At 36.3% G+C, this 23,442-nt stretch overlaps 1 protein-coding gene across 4 annotated transcripts in view; it reads right to left on the bottom strand.

The window, feature by feature from the left end:
- GREB1 (growth regulating estrogen receptor binding 1) overlaps positions 1 to 23,442 on the bottom strand; it is a 95,284-nt gene that overhangs the window by 9,222 nt on the left and 62,620 nt on the right. For 2 of the 4 annotated variants that reach the window (XM_027455240.3, XM_072036438.1), the window contains exons 17-28: positions 22,921 to 23,057; positions 21,234 to 21,573; positions 19,614 to 19,729; positions 18,688 to 18,887; positions 16,872 to 16,961; positions 14,823 to 15,451; positions 8,320 to 8,422; positions 7,436 to 7,594; positions 4,902 to 5,044; positions 3,949 to 4,110; positions 2,070 to 2,274; positions 800 to 974 (exon numbers count right to left, since the gene is read on the bottom strand). In XM_027455240.3, coding sequence (XP_027311041.2) covers positions 800 to 974; positions 2,070 to 2,274; positions 3,949 to 4,110; positions 4,902 to 5,044; positions 7,436 to 7,594; positions 8,320 to 8,422; positions 14,823 to 15,451; positions 16,872 to 16,961; positions 18,688 to 18,887; positions 19,614 to 19,729; positions 21,234 to 21,573; positions 22,921 to 23,057 — 2,459 coding nt within the window. Of the gene's footprint in view, positions 1 to 799; positions 975 to 2,069; positions 2,275 to 3,948; positions 4,111 to 4,901; positions 5,045 to 7,435; positions 7,595 to 8,319; positions 8,423 to 11,792; positions 11,930 to 14,822; positions 15,452 to 16,871; positions 16,962 to 18,687; positions 18,888 to 19,613; positions 19,730 to 21,233; positions 21,574 to 22,920; positions 23,058 to 23,442 lie in introns of those variants that run through there. The other 2 variants (XM_027455242.3, XR_011808571.1) reach the window with 2 other exon arrangements.

Below are 23,442 nucleotides of genomic sequence, written 5' to 3'. Positions count from 1 at the left end.
CCTCTCACTCCAGGATAGAGTGAAAACTTACAATTAACTAGTACTTATGCACTGGGGACTGATATACTAGGTTTGAAATTTATCTTAAATCTTGCAAAATATTTACTCAGGTTTGTAAACTTTTCAAGTTATCTGGATAAGGTTCCAAATGACCACTCAAGGGTTGCTGACTTTGTGCTATAACTCAAGAGCAAAGCATAAGATCCTCCTAGCCTACCATTCAAGTCCATAAATACCAAAGCTTTCACTGACTTTAGTTCTCTTTCAAGGTTTGCTATAAATCCTGAATAACACTGTTATGGGAGTAGACAGAAATACCAAGTACAAATAATATTCTAAAGCAATGAAAATAAAAACATTTGTTTGGGAATTTGGGGAAATAATGAAAGAGACACACAGACTAGGAAATTAGATGCCCAATTTTCACAGAAATATCTTTTAGCTTCCTTGGAAAAAATCTGACAAAAATGTAAATTTGATTGCCTTTATTTTCCCAGTGTATCAGGGATTGTTTAAAGAACTTGAAATTTGCAGTCCAAGTTATTCTAGTTTGAACCAGTGATATACTATACAGCAAAGGCTGCAAGGCACTTAAATCCTCAGGGGACAGGAATGAAAAGCAGGCACTAAACATTGTGCTATGCAAAGCCAAATATCTAAGGAAAACACTTGTTTCATTAGGCAAATATTATTCCGTACTTGTACAGGGTAAAAGTATATCAAACATGTAATTTCAAAACTGATATGCAGTGAAAGCTTAAAAGAGATCAGCTGAAAAAGCCTGTGTTCCTCTATTTACCTTTTCCTGTCTCCTGAACAATCAACTTCTACTGCATTCCACATAACACAGGAGTCATCTGAAATGACAATGAAAGGCCAAATATCCTGGGGTTTTATCCCCAGCTCCTCCTGCCGATTTCGTTCTAGCTCCAAGTTATGATAAGACAACTCTTTTATCAGGAAGTGTGCAGCACCTGAAACCAAGGGAATAAACCATATGATCAGAAATAGGGACAGAAATTGTTTGCTTTTAGCTTGGAAAACTCTTGAAGAGAACATTTCTGCAGCCCAGGGTATGACTCACTGTGAAGATTTTAACACCCTAACACTCCCTGGAGCCAATCTCCCATGTCACTTGCTGTAAGTGACTTACAGAACCTCACTGGGAAGCACACAAAATTAAGCCTTTACTTCTGTGGTAAAGATTTGTTAATGTCTCAAGGGTTTAGTCACCAATTCTTTTAACACCTTACAGATTTATATATATATGAATATATATATAAATAACAGATATTTGCCTCCACTATCATATCTGAGTAGGAACATCTAGAAATGCTTAACTAGCTGAACAACATAGGAACAACTTACCTTGACTGTCAATTCTGAATGCTTGTCACTACTGCTGTCTATAAATTGTTCAAGCAGTAAATCAAAGTGCTGAATATTTCACAGAATCTACCTACGAGATGCACATGATCAGCATGCTTACTAATCTTCCCCCATCTCTGTTCTCCTCTACACACTGAGACTGTAGTAGAGGGCTTCCAGCCTTATAAATTGACATGATCCACTTCTGTGAGATCCTGTAGTTCCCTCCTCTACCAATAAGCCTGAGCATGACTCAGTTGAATAAACAGAAGCATCTAGTGATATTTGAGGCTCCCCACGCTACCTGAGATATCCACACAGAACTAGCAGTGACACAGGCTTCTGGAGATAGCACACAATTTACTTCCAAAAATAAAAATAACAAAAATAAATAAAAAAAAAAAGAGGAGGTAACTCCATCTGAATTAACCATCTCTGTTTCCATTTAAAATCAGTAGTGAAAAGTAAATATTTCTATATATGAGTCATCTAGCTTTTCCTAGGTGACCAGGATTAAGTGAATGGCACCCGAGACTGTGACACATTGTCTTCAAAGAAAAACCAGGTCATGAGAGCAGATATAGTAGCTCTGCATATAATATGATGTATATAATGTATACCTCCATTTCAATGATGAATAACACCACCTCAAGGGCCCAGATCATGTGTTCTCATTTGTTAAAACTTTTGGCTATACTTACCTACTCCTGCACTGTTGAAAATGCTTGGAAGAACAAGCATGATGTGGTTGGGCCAGTACTTCTTATATATAGCCATTTCATATTCCTTGACAACTAAAACGTGCAAATGACTGGCTCCATCCATTGCATGGTATAAATTGAAAAGTCCATGTTCATGACGCCCAGTGGTGGGAGTAAAAGTGGGGCTTTTTATGTAATCTTCATTCTGTAAATAAATGGAAATGTGAATTTCTATATTAAGCCAGATGATGTTTAAACAAGGAGAACCAAATCTGTCAGCAGAGTAAGTCAGATTCAGTGACACTGCATTTTTACATTTTAAACTAGCTTAATAGGGAAATAAGCACAAGTTGGAAAAAAAGAGAACTCCTTCTATTAACTTATTTGACCGTTGAGAGTGTGGTGAACTGGACAGTATTGTTAAAAACTTGACCTGACAAATGCACATGGACCTTGAGGTTAGATCTGGAGAAGGATTCAGGTCCATATGACATGAGAAGGTATGAAACATCTTAGTCCAAAACTGCAATACAAGTCTTATGACTGGCTATCATCCAAACTTGAATGCATTTAAACTCACTAGATACCTTCAAGTTTGATAGTACAGCTCCTTAGAGGCCTGTTTCTACAGACTTCCAGGACTATTCCAGTCAGGGCAACTGATTTCAGCCTGGTCCCTACTAAGACCATTAAGGACGCAGAATGAATGTGTGCTTCTTCACAGAGACTCTCCAAAGTCCTCACAATTAAGCAGACCAGATTTAAAACTGCCAAAGTACTACATGGTGTGTTTGATGCCCATGGAGTTCTACAACGGAGAAGTTAAAACACATTGAGAAAAAAATATATATATTGTAATGGTTTCATAATCTAGGTTGCAATCTAGATCATAGCACTTTTCAAGCTTGCAGAAAGATTGAAGGCACCATTTTGGAACAGATGAATAAAGAAGCAAAGAAAGAATAAACAGTTTTGGCAAACTCTTAGAGCAAGCCACTAGCAGAAGCAAGAAAAGAATCCACAAGGACCCAATGCACAGTTCCAATTACCTAGCCAAGCACAGGCTTACTGAAGTTTCATTCTTACACTGTACAGTTGTGACTCGGTTGCTGGTTGGGGTCTCCCATTTCAATCTTGAGCTGGGCATAAATGCCCAAACTGGGGGGTCATATTGATTGATTATCATTTATTGGAAGCAGCTTATTTTCTCAAATATAGAAGTGCTACCACTTACTATTGTTCCACAAATTGTTTCAATAATCCAGGCAGTGTGGCCTGAACCATTCAGAGCTTCATCATAAGCATAGATATTAGGAGTCTCTGTAAAGGCCAGCATTCAAGATTGCATAGCCTGTCAGATGGATGATCATATAAAGTGTTTTCTGCAAGAGCACCCTGCAATTCTTTGTACAGTTTTAAAGCCATGACAAAGATTCTTTGAAAGCCTTGCTTTTTTATGACAGCATTTAAGCATTTATGCAGAATAGAATAGATAATCTACTGTCATCTTCTACACCAACAACAAAAAAATGCTTCTTTACAGTAAACTGTTTAATAATTGAAACCATGTCTGAGGCTCATTGCTGAAACCATTCCCACTTTAACATCTTAAACTCATAACCAAAGAACTTTTGCCCCAGATTAAGAATGTATGTACTGAAGGATCAGCCTTGGCAATGAGCAAAAGAAATAATTTATTAGCTGTTTGACAGCTTTGCTTCATGTCTCCCTTTCTGGCAGAAAATACAAGCTTAGTGTCAGGACATCCTTATTATCTCTTGATAGCAGGACCAGAAGTATAAAGAATCCTATTTTAACAAATTTAAAAATTGGTCATGTTGCTCTCCCATACATGGACATAAAAATAAAATCCATCTACCTTATCTGTGACTAGTGGTAGCCGCATGCTTTCCAGTTGTCTTCCTGGTTGGCTAAAGACAAAATGATGTTCCTTTGACTTTGGAATGATAAAATGCAGCTGGATCTCTTCTCCCAGCATGGAATAGGAAAAGGCAAATGCATGCAGAGTAGATTCATAAAGCTGATAATGGAGGAAAAAAAAAATATATAATTCAAATGGTTAGACTCAAACATTTCCTACAAGGTCTTGCTGTGTTTAATACACATTCATATTACCAAACACATAACAATCACTTAATGTATTGCACTATATTTTACCTAACAATTCACTATATGTTAATCAATTCCCCCTATGATATATTACAGTGAGAAAAAAAAAAAAAAAAAGTTGTGGCACCCTCTTTTGAAACCATTGTTTCAGCTTTGTATGTAGACAGTACTAATGCTTACAGTCCACTTCACTTTCTGCTTACAGAAATGCTATCTGACCCATAAAAAACAGTATTGACATCACTAATACATTCTTCCTCACAAGCTAATAAGCAGGAAATTGGAGGGTCACACTGAGTAATAACAACGTACATGCCATTTATAAAACATATACCGCAATACTGCAGTTTCAGAAGTGACATCTTTTGTGGTAACTGAGATCAAAATGTAAGCAAATCCCAGTGGAAAAGTTTACTGGGAGAGCACTTTTCACTGATATTATACATGTAGACTGCTCATAACAACACTGAAACAAGTTAGTGTAAATGAGATGAGGAACAGTCCTGTGAAGTACCCATATCTGCAGTCTGGTCAAGGCAGGCAAACCCCAAGAAATAACAAAATCTTTCAATCAGCTCTTTCTTTGTTTTTAATACATAGATACATTTTGTAAGCTAATTCAAATACAGTGAATGAACACAAAACTGGGTTCAGTCTCTGTATCAGCTTTTGTTCTGAAGAGCAGCATCTGGAAATCTTTACCTGGTACCTGGGATTGAAACCCATATACTGATGGCACTGTTCACAGTGATGATAGGTGTTATATGCTGCATACTTGGATAATCTCATTCTAGTTGTTTGACGACGTGTATACATATCCTCCTGTCTCCTGCTCATTGATCTATCTATTAAAAAAAGAAACAACATATATGTAACATATATTCAAGTCCAGAATGTATTCCCTTGTGACAGACTGTTTCTATCACCGTATCTTCTAGGAAAAATAGCATGAGTAAATACACACAAAACAAAATAGGAATTTATTCTGATGTGTTTTACAAATTAATGCATACACCAAAGTGCACTAAAAAGATGTATCTGCAAGTTCATGATTATGGTAATTCTGTACAAATGTACATAAAGCTGAGGCATAAGCAAATCTAGATTATTAAAATTAATATTGCTGTTGCTGTTATTACTAGTTGAACACTTTGAAAATTAAAAAATAGTAAAAAAAGGGTCTTAAGACAGACATCTGCAGTTCTGTGATGGACATCACAGTAATTAAGTGAAATGAACTCAATAAACTTACTGATGTTGCTTTTTAATGTATAACCACATTAAATAAAAAGTTTTCTCTTGTGGGAGACGGAAGATGAGATTTAATGATAACCTACGATGAGAACACCTACCTATGCAGAGTTGAGACCATGATTACATGAGCTTCATGCAGCCTTTAAATGGGAACCATTTCTGTTGAAAAGGGCTTATGTTATGTCTGTCATCTGGCCAAACACTTCATTCAAATTTCCAGCATCAAATCAGGCTGCTCTTGTCCTATCAATTTTAAAAATCACTAAGTATAGATTTTCCACAGTCTGCCTGGGCAACTTGCTCCAGAGCTTGATCACTCTTATTCTGGAAGTATTTTTCATACTCCCTGCTTGTATTTTCCCATGTTGCACCTTGTGTGTATTGTCGCTTGTCCTTACACTGTGTTTCTATATTAGTTTGTGAATACAAGTTCCCATTATGAAGCAGTAATCAAATGGTCCTGTGAGACTTTTCCAGACTTAACAAACCCCATTCTCTCTGCTTTTCTATGTACATCATGTGCTTCAGGCTTCTATCCACCTTGGTTGCTACCCACTAGACACACTTCTGTATGGCAAAGCCTTTCTCGTATTGGGAAGCCCAAAGCTTGACACAATACTCCAGATGTGGTCTTACAAATGCAAGGCATAGAGGAATAATCACTTTCTTTGAGTTGCTTGCTAGATTTGTAGTCGGTTGGTTTAGTAAACCAATAACTCAATGGAGAACTGGTGACTCGTTCAAATTGCTGTCTAGAGGATCAGAAGGTTACTTTCCTCAAAGCTGCTTTCTATACAGATAGTCCCATTCCTGTACAGGTACAGAGGGTTATTCCACCCCAAGTGCAGGATTTTGTATTTGCCTTTGTTGAACTGTGTGAGGTTCCTGTGAACCAATTTCTTCAGCCTGTCATGCTCTCTGAAAGTCTGTGCTGTCTTCCAGCATATTGACTGCTCCCCCAGCTTGGCATCATCCATGAACTTGCTAAAATTGCATTCTGTCCCTTTTACCAGGTTATAAATCGCAATCTCAAACAGCATTTGCCCTACTGAGTCCCTGATTATTACCATGCATAAGTATTTGGCCACAAGGGTGATCACAGGGTGGGAGTCTGGACATGACTTGCAGGAAGGTTTGTTCCATAATTGTTTGGGGGACTGAGGATAGGTTGACTAGGGTGTATTTTCTTCAATCTTCCTTCTAGTTCTGTAGAGGAAAGGCATGGTATTTACTTCTTCCCAGTCATCAGGAAACCTAAAGATGATAGACAACAGGAGCTGGATGTTGGCCAGCTCCATTGTTGTGCTTGGATGCATCCTACCCAGTCTCATGGGCCTGTGTATGTCCAGCTGTCTTATGTACAGGACCATAGTAAGAGATTTATTTCACCTGACCATAGACATTTTCATTTATTAATTTGCCTGTAAGAGTATTATGGCCCACAGAAAGCAACAGACACATCTAGCCTCTAACTGACCTGACCTACCTTACATGTATACTTTATCATGAGATAAATTTTACTTTAGAAGAGCTTATTTCTCATGAAATATTTTTAAGGGTGTCCAGAGGACTAAATCACACCTCAGTACTCCAGGAATCTAGATGCATTTCACCATTTCCAGAACCTAAACTAAATAAACCTATAAACACTTTTAAGAACACAAATTTAAGTACATAACTAATGCATGGCACTGCATTGCTAAAACAAGACAATGTTACTACATAAAAACATTCCAATATGCAATTATTTTTGAGGGATCAGAAATTTTTCAATGAGACACTACCCATTTAATATTCTATAAACTATTGATAAGTCTCGTACTCTGGTGTTTCATCTAACAAACTACAGATCTCTTTCCATTATTACCTACATGTAGTCAAGTGCAATTCTGATTTCATTCTGTTCAAAATCAACAGAATTCTCACTTTAAAACCAAATGAATACATACATGTGCACCATTATAGATTTTTCAAATTCTAACCTTCACTGTTTATTGTCTGAAGCTTGGAACAAATCAGACTTGCATCTTCATATTTAGGGTCATGGATAGTGTAGTTGAAAGGGATCTTCTTAAATGTCTCCAGATCTGGCCATGCATCTCCAGGTTGATGGTAGCATTGATCAGATTCTTCTTTTAAGTCTATGGTATTATTGAAAAATAAAAATTCATGGAATTACAATTTTAAACATTCTTTATACTGTTATAGAAGGTTTTGTTATGCTTACAATTCTTAAATCTTTTTTTTTTTTTAATTTCATCATTCTGATGAAGCAATATTATTATGCATAAAGATGTGTACCTTTGAACAAACAAACCTCATACCTCAAGAAAATTCTGGCTTTTAAACGTTTCTTTTCACTTTAATACCTTGATAATCTTATTAGAACGGTTGGTGGAATGATAATGAAAACAATGTCAAGGTCCTAGTAAGTCTGATCTACCTGGATCCAGACATTTGCAGTATTTCCACACCACATTTGTGAACTCAGTTGAGGAAAGATACTTTATTCCCATTAAAGAAAATAAACCTTGCTTCAGAAATCGCAGTATTAAGTCCAGTGCAGAGTTAAAGCTTGCTACACCTTCTAGGGATAAGCCTAGAGCAGTCAAAGAGAATGTGCTCTGAAATCAGGCCTTTTTTTTTGAAACAGGTAAAAAAGAGCACTAGTCCAATTAAATACTTTTCTACCCTTGTCAAGAGGATGAAGGATCTAACGAGTAAAATGGACAGTATAAAATATTTCAATAACGTAAATCAATTACAAAGGTGAACAGCATCAAATATGTATGCAAATTACTTCTTGAATTAACATAACAAATGACTACACTTTCCAAAAGCAAATATTTTTATAACAAGAACTTACTAATGTTGATTTCTTCCTCATCATAGACATCCACTTCTGTCAGTCTGATCAGCATTCTGGACAAAATACTGAGGAACTGCAGATAGGCACCCGTTTTCCCTATCTGTAAATATATAAATCAGAAAACACAAAAGAAAACTTTCATTTTCATCTGGAAATTGCACCTGCAGTGAAACATTTGGTGTTTGCATATCCCTACACTTGTAAATTGATAAGCCAAAATGACACGCTTAAATGTCCAACATTTCTGTGCTCTCTCTGCAGGAAATTAGTTTGGAAAATGCATTTTATATCACAGGTCAAATCTAACAAGCTAGAATTTTCTCTCTTTCTTCTATAGTTGCTACATTGGCAGTGAACTTCTAAAAATCCATATAAGCTCAAAAAATCTTCCAAAAATTACTCCTTTATATACAAGATAGCTAAAGAGTTACTTCAACCCTGTCGTACAATTCATCAGCACACTGACTGCTGTTGAAGTACATTGACTATTCTGAATAACAGTGTCATACCTCTGTTGGAGAACTTGTGCAGGCCACATCCACTCCTGGAGGACCTGGCATATGTAATAATGTGTTTTTTCACCTCTTGAGCTAAAAAGATATTATTTTCCTTCCCCTGTTTTCAAATTATCATTTAAAAACCTGTTTTAAAATTACTTTAAGACTGTAGCTTTAACCTTTCTTTTTTACCAACACAAAATACGTATTTTATCTTACACCCAACTGTATCACTGTCCTTTTATAGCTTTTTTTAGCTGAAAGATGCAAGCCACAGCCAGCTATTTACTCAATTAATTGCTGTCTTCTATACAAAGTTTTTGATGATAACATCAAGAAAATAATGCCATGTCTAAGCAGACACCTTTGCAAACCATTACATTTTAACATAGAGCAGAACATACGGGGTTTCAATGAGCAAAAAGAGACCAGCAAACTCCTGCCATTCTCACAGAATACAGAGTGAGGTTAACATATAGACCACTATGGCACATTCTCCTCCTGGAACTGTCTGATTTTGGACTACATCTACATTACTACTGAATTGAAAGTCCAGCTTTCACTGCCATTACTTCTAGGACACGTCAGAAGCATATGGTGTTGAATTATTAAAAATAGTATTGTATTTAATATTTTCCATGATTTTTTTATTTTTTATTTATTAATTTAAGGCTTTGCAGATGAAGCAAGAGCAAGTAAGCATTTATTTTGTCAAAGTTCACTGTCTGTTGCCCTTAATAAATCAGATTGCACATGAAGCATTTTTTTGCCAACGGTGGAAAAGGGTCCCCTGTTCCCTGCTGAGGGTTAAATAAGTCTTTCAGGTGCACTTGGTAGACCTTGCAAGAGCACACAACCCCATGTTATCCAGGGGTAACACATTAAAAAACATGACTGAATAGCGGAAATTAGGCATTGGGCTATACTCGGCCCACAGACCAGATGTCTGTGACTCCCAGTCTAGGTTTTCACACAAAATCCCTTAAGACTGATGAGACTCTTTCTACTGACCTTGGAATAAGGCTCTAGGGTTCACTGAGATGGCTATTTATTGATAAAGCAGACAAAGAACATTTTATCTTCCCACATCTGAGGAAAACTTGATCATAATTTGTTCTGTTAGAAAATGATTTCTACATTTTTTCTCACATCAGAGTTTACCTTTATATGCCATTATGAACATACTCTTTTTAAGTGCCTCCCACCATCCTTTCATTAAACACTGGGTGGCCTGACAGATTAAGAGCTCCTTAATTTTGAACAAATGAGAGACGAATTGTCAAAAGTACACAGCCGTAATTCCAAAGTTTTTTGAAGTATATATTTAGAATTGTCAACAGATCAACAGGCTGAAAACCTTACTTCTCCCCTTCAGTAACTGTTTAAAACTTATTCTGTACATGTATTTTTCCTTTCTCTCATGAAACACGTTTTCACCAATGGTTTTCAACAATGTATCTGGGGTCAGCAGGCTACCTCTAAGTGGTATTTGGATGAAAGGTATCAATTGACTCAAATTTACAAATCTGTAGGGTCACAAATTGGAAATGTTGAAAACCACAGAACTAAAATACTACTCCCAAACCAGGAAACTAAAACGTGTGCACTTTTGATATTCTGTGCATCACATCTCATTATCTGTCACATAAAAACTGACTAAGACAATACTGTGAGCTTTATGGACTGTTAGATATTTGCAGCACTGTATGAAAAATACTGGTGGAAACAAGCAAATATCTGTCATTTTCAGGATCTTTTTTTTGTTAGCAGAAAGCTTAGGCTGAACACATGACAACATTCATATTTTGACTCCACTCAGTTGCACATTTACCTGCATTTTTCTGTTGAAGAAATGAATTGCTGTAATACAGAACACTTTCCCCAGTTCATTTAGAGAACAAGAAAAAATAAAAATGATTTTTTATTGACAATCAGTGTTTACTCCAGAAGGGAAGAGCCTTGAACATTTGAATTTGTAGCATACCCAGATGGGTAAATGTGACTTTAAATTTAATAATATTGTTTTCTTTATGCACCATCTCTAGACAAAACAGAAATGCAAAAAGTGTCTTTACTTGTTTGAAAATACAGAGTAGCTGTCAACAAACAGAGCTTCTAGATCTCTCTGAAGAGTTCTCATCTCATCTGTCACTCTTTTGGATCAGTTTTATGGGGCATCTGCAAAGAGATCCTGCAAGCAGGATAAGGCACTTGGGGGCCAGACATACTCAAATAATGGAACTATTACTCTTTTGTTTCTGGCTATGTGAATTTGGAAGACGGAAGTAGAATTAGGAAGTGAATTAGGAAGACTCCAAAGAAGAAAATCACAGAAGATTAATAAACAAAAATCTCAAATCTTGAGAAAACTTATGATAGGATTGTGGGTCCTGCAAAGATTTTGTATTTTGGTTTCTATTTGTATCCTAAACTCAAGGTGTGATTTGGCCTATAAGAAACTAAGAGTATGTTTACTCTGCAGTTCTTCATTCACAAAGAGTTTTGTGGGACATGAGCAAGAAGAAAGAATATGAATTCAAAATTTTCCTGCAGAAAGTTCTAGAGATATGAAGGTCCTTTTTTGTGTGCATGTCAAAGACACATAGTGCCTATGAGAGTGAAAAGTTATCCAAAGATTTTGAGCACTGAACTGTACTTTCCATAAATATCTATGATAAGCTGAAAACAAACTGTCTAAGAACCAGAGACAGAGAGATTCCAGTCAGAGAAATTGCATGTGTGCCTCCACATTTATTCATACAAAAGACATTCAAAAGTGTTGTTGTAGCAGGTCTAACGCTAATTAATTTTTTAACTTGTTCCAGGACCACTGGTAGCACTTTATTACTCTTACATGTTGATAGAAAGCACCAAATGATTTCAGTCTTCACATTTGGAGAAATATGGCAAAGGGGAAATAATTCCATAAGGCTTTTCTGTTTTAATTTCCAGGCAAGACAGTTCTTCACATACCACAGCAGTGGTTTTCAGACTGTGGTCTGCAAACCAGTAGTGATTCATAGAAAATATGCTGATGGTCCACAGACAGCTGGTCAAATGGTGCTGGCTCTTCTCCTTGTTTCCACTTGCTATGTTCTGCTAGAAGACAGCTAACAAAAGATATATTAAATATTTCCCTAATACTTTTATTACATTAGAAGAATGGCATATAAGCCCATTGTAATAAGGTTTTAATAAGAGTAGAGGAAATTCTAAACGTATCTAAGTTTTTAGCAAGATCAAAACTTGAAGATCCTCTTTTTAAGGATTTATCTACAGCTTATAATGCAGAAACTCCAAGCACTCAGTAAGGGTTCAATATAACAAACTTGCTTTCAGTTTGAAGCTACGAAAAACAAAATATTGGAATGATACAGCAGAAAGCCTACAACATCATTTCATTCCAAAGGATCCACTCAGACCATAGCTTAACTTCTAAGCCCACTGTTTTATTAGTATTTTAAATGATGTCAGGAGGCACCTTTCAGGATAAGAATCACTTGTGTTTGAGAATTTAATCATCTGTGTGGATAGATGAAAAGTAGCCTTATGATAGAACATTTTGACCAGTCCAGAGGGTAAAATGTCTCTGTGAAGGGTAAGTGTACTTTACTACCAATTGCCCTAATAGTGAGAAATGTAATTTTGTTTCACTAATATATCTAATTTTCTTCACGTGTTTATTTCATATTTTTTTCATTCTAACCAACAAATTGCTTCCTGATTTGAATTTTAATAAAGTAATTGCTGTCTAATAAAGAAAATAACTACTTCCTAATTTTTGAAAAAGAACTTTAATGCTTTGGTTGAGATGTTATCAATCCTCCAATAGGTACTGTCTAATAATTGTCTTTTATTAAGATGCCACAGTTTTCTGCCTATATCTCTTCATGCATTAATCATGAGTCCATGTAACATGATAGTACTATCAATCACAAATGAGCAAAACTTATTTCAGTAAGGAAAATTCCCCAAAAAAGAAGGGAAATTCTTATTTTGGTAAATTTTACTGTAACTACACACTAGAAGAGATCCATTGTTGTTATACCTTAAAACAATAAACAGTCAACATACATTTACAGCTTACAGGTGTTTTTAGTACTTTGGGAGGTTAAAATACCAAAATAAGCAAAGCTGCTTTTTCCCACCTAATTAAATTAAGATATACCCCTAAACTGTGAATTGTGACATCAGTGTGTGAATTTGTTCTGTGTCAAACATGTATATTCTTCAGAAAGAACTGGAAAATATAAACTGGATATAAATGTGAACAGTGTCCTTCAGGAACTGATCCAACTGTATGATCTAATTAACAGACTAGGAAATAACCTGTATTGTGCAAACAGCTGGAGAAGGGATAAAATTTCATGTAAAGAAAGGGATATCAAGGGTGAGATTCACTGCTGTATAAAAGGTCTATAGGAGACATATTCCATATTTGGGAAAAAAAAAAAAAGTTTCACCTGGTTGCAAAAAGTGTTGATTATTGATTGCCATACCCTGGTAGGGAGCCAGTGAATAAGCAAGTTGCCTGTCTCATTATAATTAGTTAAACGGCACATATCATATGTGTTAAGCAATAAATCCTTCTCAAATTCTTCTCATGGATGTGTAGTATGCTTTCAGAAATTTCTGAATGACTCTTCTGAGAACCTCAGGTTCGCATTTGTGACCCCAAACCAAATGCTTTATGATCAAATGAATACGAAAGTTGTATTTACTTACCAGCAAATCTGGATATTTAGGGTGTCTCTGGAAATAGTATCTTTGTGGGTTTTGATGTGTATACATATAAAATTCTATCAAAAATTTTCACAGCCTGTGTTTTTCTTAGAGATGCAAATTGGCAATCTGTTCCAGAATGTATTCGTTTTTGTGCTGCAGCTTTGTATGACATTTATTTTCTTGATCATGTAATTCCTCAGTCTTTGGCAGGCAAACACAGATAATTTAAATCAAAGGAATGGAGAGTAGTGTAAAACTTCTCATCAGAGTACTTTCTGGAATCCTTTATGCATTACAGTAACATTTGCAGGAAGTTCCAAAATGAAAAGTCTATTTATGCTCTTCCTACTTTACTGAACCCTAATTTCAGATGTACAATGAAATGAAATCATTTAATAAATAGCAATATATACTTTATTTTTGAAATGGATTGGCATGGAAGAGTGTTAAGTCAGTAACTATCTTTAGATGAATTATCTCGTTTGATGTTAGAATAACAGGAAACATGGGTCTTTGCCTTGTTTTGATTTATCCTTTTTGACTTCTGATGTTCCCAGGATGTCTATATGTTCTCTGTAGGCATGGGGTCTCTTTCTAGCTTGGTACTGTTAGCTTCATTTCTTGGTACTCCAGCAGAACAAGAGGCACAATATTAACTTTAGCATGTAACACGCATTGAACTGAGAGCCACCTTGCTCAGAGATTAGAAAATTTAAAAGGCAAGGAACTTCTTAGATCATTGCATGATTTCCACGCATCTTTTGAAATAAAATTTTAAAATTCTGAGTCTGCCACTCATCTTGTAAATACAGCTTTGCTAGTGAACAGACTTTTTTGCATGTGTTATTTACAACAGCTTCTATTTCTGTCTGCCACGTGGAGACAGAGAAATACCTTAATTGCAGACTCTCAACTATCTTTAGATTGATCATAAGTGGTTTTGTTCAGATCTTTGATCTTTATTCAAAATGTAAATGATTATTCATTTTTAGCAAACTGAAATGATACATGCAATATATCTTCTGAGAAAACTATCTTTTAAAGCATTTTAAGTGAGAGAGCCTGACAGAAAATGAACATTGCTGCAGCTTCATTGTCTTTGAACTTAGACTAACAAACAGTAAAGAAAGACTATTTTATTAGAAGGGAGTTAGGAAATAATGAAATAAAATAAAACATAAGCAACTTAACTCTTCACCAAAAATGTTTCAAGTATGAATACTAACTAGTATATTTTTTCAGAGAATAACATTAAACAAAATAAATGAATGATAATACCTTGCTCTTATTACACACCTGTGGTGGCCCACTCAGCAGCAGCCTCCTTGGGTGAAAGGTGTCCATTCTGCCCTCATTCCTATTATTGTAGTCCATATGGGTTGGCTTGGGCACCGTCCATTGGCGGTAGTATAGAGATTGCTCCGTGCAAGTCATCATCTTACTCATAAGAGGACGAAAAGAACTTGCCCACATAACAGAATGATAAGGTAAAAGGGAAGATGATTTGGGAAGTCCGCTGCTGTCTGTAGAGGTAATAATATCATAAACCAGTTTGGGCAAGAAAACTATGGGAGGCTGTTTTGATGCTTTGGTCATGGAGCATTGAGAGGTCTGTAGGATGAAGGAGTTGTGAGTAGGCGCAGAGAAGGAGGAGGAGGAGGAAAAAGGTGAAGAGGATGAGGAGGTGATGGAAACTTGGGCACTTTTTATGTTCTGTTTTGTATCCAGTTGTTCTGTTACTGGTGATAAGTGTTTGCTGACTGTTGTTTGTGCCCCCTTGTCTACCTTCTGCTTCTGCCTTTCATGGTTGTTTGTAGTTTCTTCAGTGCTGTTGCTTAGGTGGGGGGATTTGGCTGTATCTCCTGCTGTTACGAAAGGAGGTGATGACTCACTGCAGAATGCTGTAACTAAAAGAAAAATTCTATTTCAATACAGAGCAACAATGTCATCTAGTCAATGTCATAGTTAAACACTGAAAAATCACTGTGATATGGTGCCTGTCAAGTAATGCAACCTCACCCCTGCTCCTGCTTTCAAATTAATCATACAGGAAGTATTAATGGGACTAGTTTGGAGTATCTGTCTCAATGCAGCAACCACCTTTACAAAAACTGAATTTGCATAGGAAAGCTGTCAGTGATTGTTTTGTCCTCTCCTTCCCTCATCCATTCCCTGCTTGACTCAGGAGTTCATCAGATACCATCATCTCTCAAGAACACTATAAAATTATGTAAACTGTTGTTTAAAGGAATGCAAGAAAATAAGTACTAACAGGCTCTTACAGGAAAATAAGTACTAACAGGAGAGGAAGATTTCCTTAATCACAGGCAAATTTTGGCCACATGGACACTGTGAATTGAACAACAGCACAATTTTAAAAAAGAAAAACAAGTGGTGAGAAAGTTTATAAAAATTTCTTCAAGTTGTTTTGGTGATGGTGTGTTTGTGTGTGTGTGTGTGTGGTTTTTTTTTGCTTTTATTTTTCTTTTGTAACAACCATTGTGTCTGCAGAAAAGAAATCAGGCCAAATATGCATGTCAGCATGGTGAAAACTACAATTAGATCAAAAAGATTTTATTGTCACTGGCCAAAAACAACATATTTTTAAAAAGCTGCATGACATCGCAACTCCTCTATAGTTATGGTACAATTTATATTCTGCACTTCACTCAACTCTCCTAATATTATCGGCATAAAAAGCATGCAAATAAATTTATCTGACAAAAAGCCCTAGTAGTTCTCAACATTGCCTCATGCTTTCTATGTCAATTTGCAGATTAGAAAGGAAACAAAGATTTAAAAATGATCCACCTCTAAAGAAGATTCCAAATAGTGCAAAATTAATGAGTGAACATTCTGGAGTGGGGGGGGGGGGAGGAGGGGGAGGAACCCACAAACAGGACTGAGCATGGGTATTTTTTGTTTTTTTTCTCCCACGGATTCTCAAAAGATTTTTTTTTTTTTTTTTTTTTTTTAATGTAAGGCATGTTTTCTTGTTCATAAATTGTCATAGCTTCAGTGAATACAGTCAGCCATTGCAGTACTAACTCAGGACTGATACCTCGGTTTCCCATATTAAAAAAAAGTGCCTGTTTTAGGTACCCCAACCTATGATTTCTTTTCAAGCAACAAAACATTTTATTTCTTATAGTTCAGAAGACTGATTCTTAAGGGTGGGTTTTTTAAGCTGTCTTTAGCGACACTATTAAAATAGGCCTTGCCAAAAGCTTGGTGATTTATGACTTTAATTCTTTCCCTAACAAGCTGAATAAAAGGTCTCTTTCATATCCTAACAATAACTTAACAGAGATAATCTTAAGGTCTTACTGGAAGCCTTTGAAGAGAGAGATGAAGATGCAGAGTCGTGAGAATGAGATCTTTCTCTTTTCATAGGACTTCTCTTTTCTGAAGTAGAACCTGTTTCAGGAAAGGTAGCAGGGGAAAGCAAAAACAAAACATGATTTAAATAAGCCTGTAAGAAGCTATGGCTACATAACTTCTATGGCTATTGAAGCAGCAAAAAGAACGCAAGTTTGTCTGGATTTTGTCCTCATCCTGACACCATTTACAATGTGAAGAGTATCTACTTCTGCTGTGCAGTTTTGGATTAGTCTACGGTCTGATCTAACTACACTGAGCTGCAATAGCCTCACAAATAAATTCTGCTGCCAGTAGTTGGCAATTTCCAGGCATGTCTCAACCACATTTTATCTTTCAAACCCATGCCTTACTTTCCTCACAAATCAAGTGTCAGGGAAGCCAACTGACAATGAGCTCCACTTTGTCGGTACGTTATGAAATTACCTCCTACCCCTTACGTTACAACTCTATGGACAAATTACATCTCAGCTTTTGGTAATGACAGTCTATATTGAGACAGCCACCAAGGATATTTGCTTGATGTTCATAGCTTAGGCTTCTATGTCAAAATGCTTGTTTCTGTACAATTTTACCACAATAAACAGATACATAAGCACTGCTATAAGTCTATCTTCTCAGCTGCTCTGAATTGAGCCCTTGAGAAGCATACCATAGTTAATGGACTAGGAAAATAGCCTTACAACTTAGGTACCTAATGTCAGTGCACCTTTGACTCAGATCACATATAATCTTGGCTTTCTTCAACTAAATGGGCAGAGGTATTCATCCCGCTTAAAGCAGGCTTCTATTGTAAACAGTCAGAGTATGACCATAGGTGTTTCATTTGTACATCAAAAGAATTTGTTTGATTAAAGTAAATATTTCTGTTCTGCTTGTTCTGCTCTCTTTGCTATCAATGAGTAAGAGCTCAATAAATGAACAGTAACAAGGTCTCCTCTTCATTAGTTAAAGGAAAAAAAAAAAAAAGGAAATGAAAACAAGTAGTTTGAGATTTAACTAATTTACAGGAACTAAAATTCCTAGTTTTCCCCAATTGCAAGGTACAACAAACAGTAAAGAAAAAATGTTAAGAAATTAATGGTATCTCATAACATCCATCAATTCCCACACAAATTAAAAAAAACACTTTCTGGGTAAGTCACTGTATGTTTACATATGATATGTTTTAATAGCTCTTAAAAACTGATAAACTCGCCAACTCTACCATTTCAATTTGAATTCATGGACAGCACTCAGGAGTACTCAAGAAGCACTTTAAAGTTGCTACATTCAGATATTTCTTCTAGCCATGATGTTTAATTCTTTACAAACTAGAGACTATTCAGCTTGACTTTGAACAGTTCCCTTGGGAGGAATCTTCAACATTGTCAGTATGTAAGGATAGGTTAGGCAGAATCAGTGAGGGGGTTTTGGTGGAGATGTCCCTGCTGTGAAGTCACTGCTTCCCAGATGGCAAAGCACAGAGAGGGAAAAAAAAAAAAAAAAAAAAAGGAGGGAGAGAGGACAGAACCAATTAGCAGAGAAATAATACATGCAGAAGCATGATTGTGACAGATTAAAATGCCTCAGCAGCAGCACTCTCTGGGCAGGGAAGGGTGAGAGAACAGTGGTTCACTAAGATAAAGCAAAAGTGAGGAGCAGAGGTAACTCAGTAAAGCTAACACTGGCTAACCTTTACTGACTAGATATCACACATAATTTCGTATTTTCTAATACAACTCAATCATTTTACAGCTTCTTTTAATATTATTACTAGCAATACCTTCTGTTGCTATTTCTTCATCTTCGTTATCAGTGCTGCTTAGTTTCTCTGGGTCACTTTCTAACACATCGTTCATAACTGCTTTCTCTGTGTGAACTTCTGAGCTCACAAAGTATGCTGCCAAACCAAGTTCTTGCTCCAAGGTTGTCCTTACCAAAGAAGATGAATTTATTAAACGTAGGTCACAGTATCTCAGTGATCTGGAGAGAAACAGATATGGTAATATGAAAACTCACTGTAATCTACTTTATTTCTTTTCCAGATGCAGCCAAATGGAAATTTTTTTTAATGATATACTTAAACTATGGATGAGATAGAGCACAGTATATCTTTGGTGCTTAATAGGTTTACCGCTATGGTGTGCACAGTTTTATTATTCTTAATCCAGTTAAGCAGCTTAACTTAATGTTCAGCGCACTGAACATTAACATCAGCACAAGAAAAAGAGTATCATTTGGGTTTTAAGCCTAATACACAGAATGGGATTCAATTGAACATAAAAAACCATGCAGTGCTATTTTGGTGGCCCCAGGACATCCTGTCTGCCTCCCAGCTTCAACTCCAGAAGGTGTGGATCTCTTCACATGTCCTGTAGCACATATGCCAGCATCCTGCAGATGTCTCATCTACCTTTTGGTGTCTGAAGTAGCTATAGATTTTTTATTTTTATTTTTTTAATATATCCTTACTCTCTCTTGTATAGTGGGACAACTCTCCTACCACTTTTAAGTTATTTGTATCTTTCTATAAGCAGGGGATTGTTATTAATAATAAGCTTCTTGTATTTGTGATATAAAAATGGAAAAGCAACATCTTGACACTGAAATCTGCTTTCTTCTCTCACGAGCATTTAAACAGTTAATTTTTAAACATTTGGAAAGCAATGGATAAAAAACTTCCACTGAGAAAATACCAGATCTTCTTACCGTGGCAAAGACTCCCCCTGTGGATCCATACCACTAAATATTAATATACAAGGCAAACCCTCCAACTCCAAATAGGTCTGTGGCCTCCAATCTACATCTTCAATTTTCTGCCAGACCTGTATAAAATATGCTGTTGGACATACTGATATGGCACAGATAAAAATACATTTTATCATTCATTATATGAATCGATTTGTACATGGATAGAAATTCCACCAAGGTAAGCCACATAGCAGAGCCAATTACAGGTAGATTTCACCGTTCCTAAAGACTTTCAGGTAGCAGTCTGACTGTTATAAGCCTGAGGAAATTGGGACAGTATGTTCTGGTCTGAAAAGTCTCGACTCCATCTGCACACTGCTGAGGCTAGGGCATACACAGATAGAGTGGATATAGTGCATGAGACGATGAGGATGAGCTTTGGGAGACAGAAGAAAACAGAGACTTGCTTCTTAGGGCAGATAAAGTATGTGTGTCTGAGTCCAAGGAGGGAAATGAGTTAGGATTGAAACCCTTTGACCTTAGAGCAATAGCAGGAGGCTGAAAGTGTTGAACATGCATACACCACAGCCCTCACTTAATACCCTCTGAAAACTTCTGCTCTTCACCAAAGTTGTCAGTTCTTCTGGTAACTTCATGAGAAGTTCAATAATTAGATATATGATTTGAATCTTTAGCATCAGGCTATAAAACTTTACTCACATCAGTCAGTACATTTTGCTGTGAGACTGACTTACTACAGATAAGGAATACACAGCAGGAGCAACAGTAAGACAATTCAGCTTCTGACATTTGTACATTTACCACTGTTGTGCATGACTGTGAAGACAAACAGAAAGTGATTCAGAATTAATACTAGTTGTTTGTCTTTTTTTTTTCAGAAAAAAAAAAAAAAAACAAAAAAAAAAAGTTACAAATAGCAGAGCAAGATTAGAATTAGGCCCTGGATTTCTAATGATTTTGTCTAACATATCACATTAGGCACAGTACAGAGTGTAATATACATTTTTGCTTTGATGATCAGATGTTGGTAATTTTATGAAGAACAAGGAAATATCAGAGGCTTTTGTTACATAGATGACCCAAGACTCTAGACCTAAAGCACATAAATGAATCCATGAAACAACACATGGTCCAGAAAACACAAAGCAAGTCCTGTTCTGTGAATACCAGGGTGTTCAAGGACTCATAGCTGGCATCACTGATTTGGTGCCTTCATGCCATCTGCTGGTGAGAAGAATAATATAAACCTCAACGGGTCACTGATTAAAATCTTTTTGAACTACAATAACTTTGTGAGAAAAGTGATAATTTTATTTGGCTGTTTTCCCTATTGTTATAAATAAAAGCAGTTCAGCTGCTTGGGAGGGTTACTGCTGGCAGCCACGTTCTAGCTACATGAGTTAATATTCAACTGAGTAACCAGAACACAACCAGAGTGAGGAGAGTAAAGGAATCACAGATTGGATGTCTAAAAGATAAAACTCATGCTCCTTACAGTAGTTTTGAGTTTTACAAATAAGAATCACACTTCAGCTTACAACCATAACTCTCACCAATAAAGTCTCCCCACCTACCCATCTAATGAAGCTTCCCAGTATATTTCATTCTGTAAGTTACCTTTAGTTGCTCCACAAAGTGCTTCCCTATTGTGATTCCAGAATTAGGATTTCCCAAGATTATTTCAAAGTTATCTTCAAGGGCTAGTCTTTCCCTTACATTATACAGACGTTCATATGCCACTGCAGCCAGCGGGGTACATGGAATTCTCAACACTACCATGAGGCCATGACCACTAGGACATTGTCTTGAAGAGTTTATTAGGTTTTGGGTGATTTCCAGAGTTTCAACTGAGGTGTAATTCTTCATCTGAGAAAGACCACACACTGCCATCATAGCTGCAGAGTAGTGTTGTATGAGGACAAAAGTCCTTATCACTGCACTGTGTAATCTGGGAAACCTGAAATAAATGGCAAATTAAATAGTGAAGTATTAAAGACTAGAGTGAAAAAGCTAACGTTCTCCAAAATATAGTAAACTTAAGATTTCGTCCTGTAAAGAATCCTTCATATTTACTGTACAACAGACTCTCACCAAAGTGCAGTTTGATAGTTCTTGCAATACATCATTACACAATCAGAACTGATGTTGTCTCTCTATTTCTCAGTACAAATTTAATAAGCAAAGAGTTCAGTAATGAAGTTACTTGAAGTTCATCACTTCAAGTAACCAATACTTTACTGCTGTTACAAAATTTATTACAGAATATTTGCTAATGCACTCAGTAATACCATCAATCAAAATCAAGGCATTTGTCAACAAGAACAGTATTCCTCATGATATGTTATCTTTAGGTGTTTTTTTCTCTTGTTTTCTTACTAAAGCCCCAAACTTGTTTCCAATAGATTCAATAAATAGGTAACGTTCAATGAGCACTCCATATTTCCCAGCCCAGGCACACCCTGTCTCAATCCCCATTCTACAGTAGGGAGAAACATGGATTTGTAAGAGCTTCCTGTGCTCTGGTTTTTACAAAAAGGACACCTGAGTGCGCAGTACAAAGAGAAACTATGGCTTGCTCAGAAATGCACCTCATGTGTGTGATCACAGCTCCACAGCACCTGGTAGCAAGCCCCATAAGTTGTGTGGACATGCTCAGTCTATCAGTTACCAATATGAATTCATAAGATTCTACTTGTCCAGACTTATTCTTGTTATAGATCCCAAAGAGTTTATCCACAGTTGCATGCATTCATGTGCAGTGATTCTAGACTTGTCTTGCAAGGACCAAGGAAACTTAACTGTTGGTGTATTTTCAAACTGTGATGATGCTCAGAAGATTTTTACCACTGACTTAAGTGTACCAAACATAGTGATATACCTCCTTCTCTTTTTGGTCCTTTTATGCAGTATACACAAATAATACAACAAAATCAGCCAGGGTCAGCAAGTGATAATACTGGACAAAAGTGAGAATGTGTTTGAATTTCTTATAATAATCTGATAATGTAATTTCAGATTATTGTAATATAGAAGTAGCTACTGGTTCCATCCAAGTACACACATTAAAACAGGCTGAACAATGTGCATGTTCATGGTAAGAGGCAGCCTAGACTAGTTAGATTACACACGAAATGTGCAAAAAAAAAGATTAAAGAAAATATGAACAAGTGAAATGCCCTTGTATACAGAGTTGATTTGTGGAACAGTGAGAAAAAAGAAAAAAAAGGTTTCTAGCTAGTAACTCAAGACACTAGAAAAATACGCTTCCTAAATTTCCTGCATTAGACCAAGAAGTGTACTGTACCTCTTTCCCAAAGCCATGACCATTGCTTCGAAAGAGCTGTCGTACCGAAGCAGTGGAATACTATGGCCAGATAGAGTGGATTCAATGAATTCTGACAGTCCAAAGTATTTCTTGTTCTCATGATATAAATCTACACCCTAAAACAAAGGAAGCAATACCAATTTAAAGCTAGCAAATATTAATGTACAATTGAATCACTGTTATCTGATATATTTGCAGTCACATTCTCCAACAAGCATACATACACTCAGATGCATACTAAAACAAAGAGAGAAAGAATCAACTAATTTTTTTGAAAGGAAAGAAGTTTGACTTCATTTTTCCCTGTTTCTTTTTCTCTCTACTCTCTCCCCATATATACATAAGTACAGACAGAAGATCTATGCAGGTTAAATATGCACACATATCCAGAAAATTCATGTACCTACATTTCAGATGTTGATGATTTTCAGGTGCTTTCCATTTATGTAGCTCAAAGACTAACTAACTAAGCGCAAAGCTACTACAGTTTATAGGAGATAT

This window comes from Anas platyrhynchos, chromosome 3 (assembly GCF_047663525.1).
Source record: "Anas platyrhynchos isolate ZD024472 breed Pekin duck chromosome 3, IASCAAS_PekinDuck_T2T, whole genome shotgun sequence".
Taxonomy (NCBI): domain Eukaryota; kingdom Metazoa; phylum Chordata; class Aves; order Anseriformes; family Anatidae; genus Anas; species Anas platyrhynchos.
This window is presented reverse-complemented; position numbering and strand designations above follow the sequence as displayed.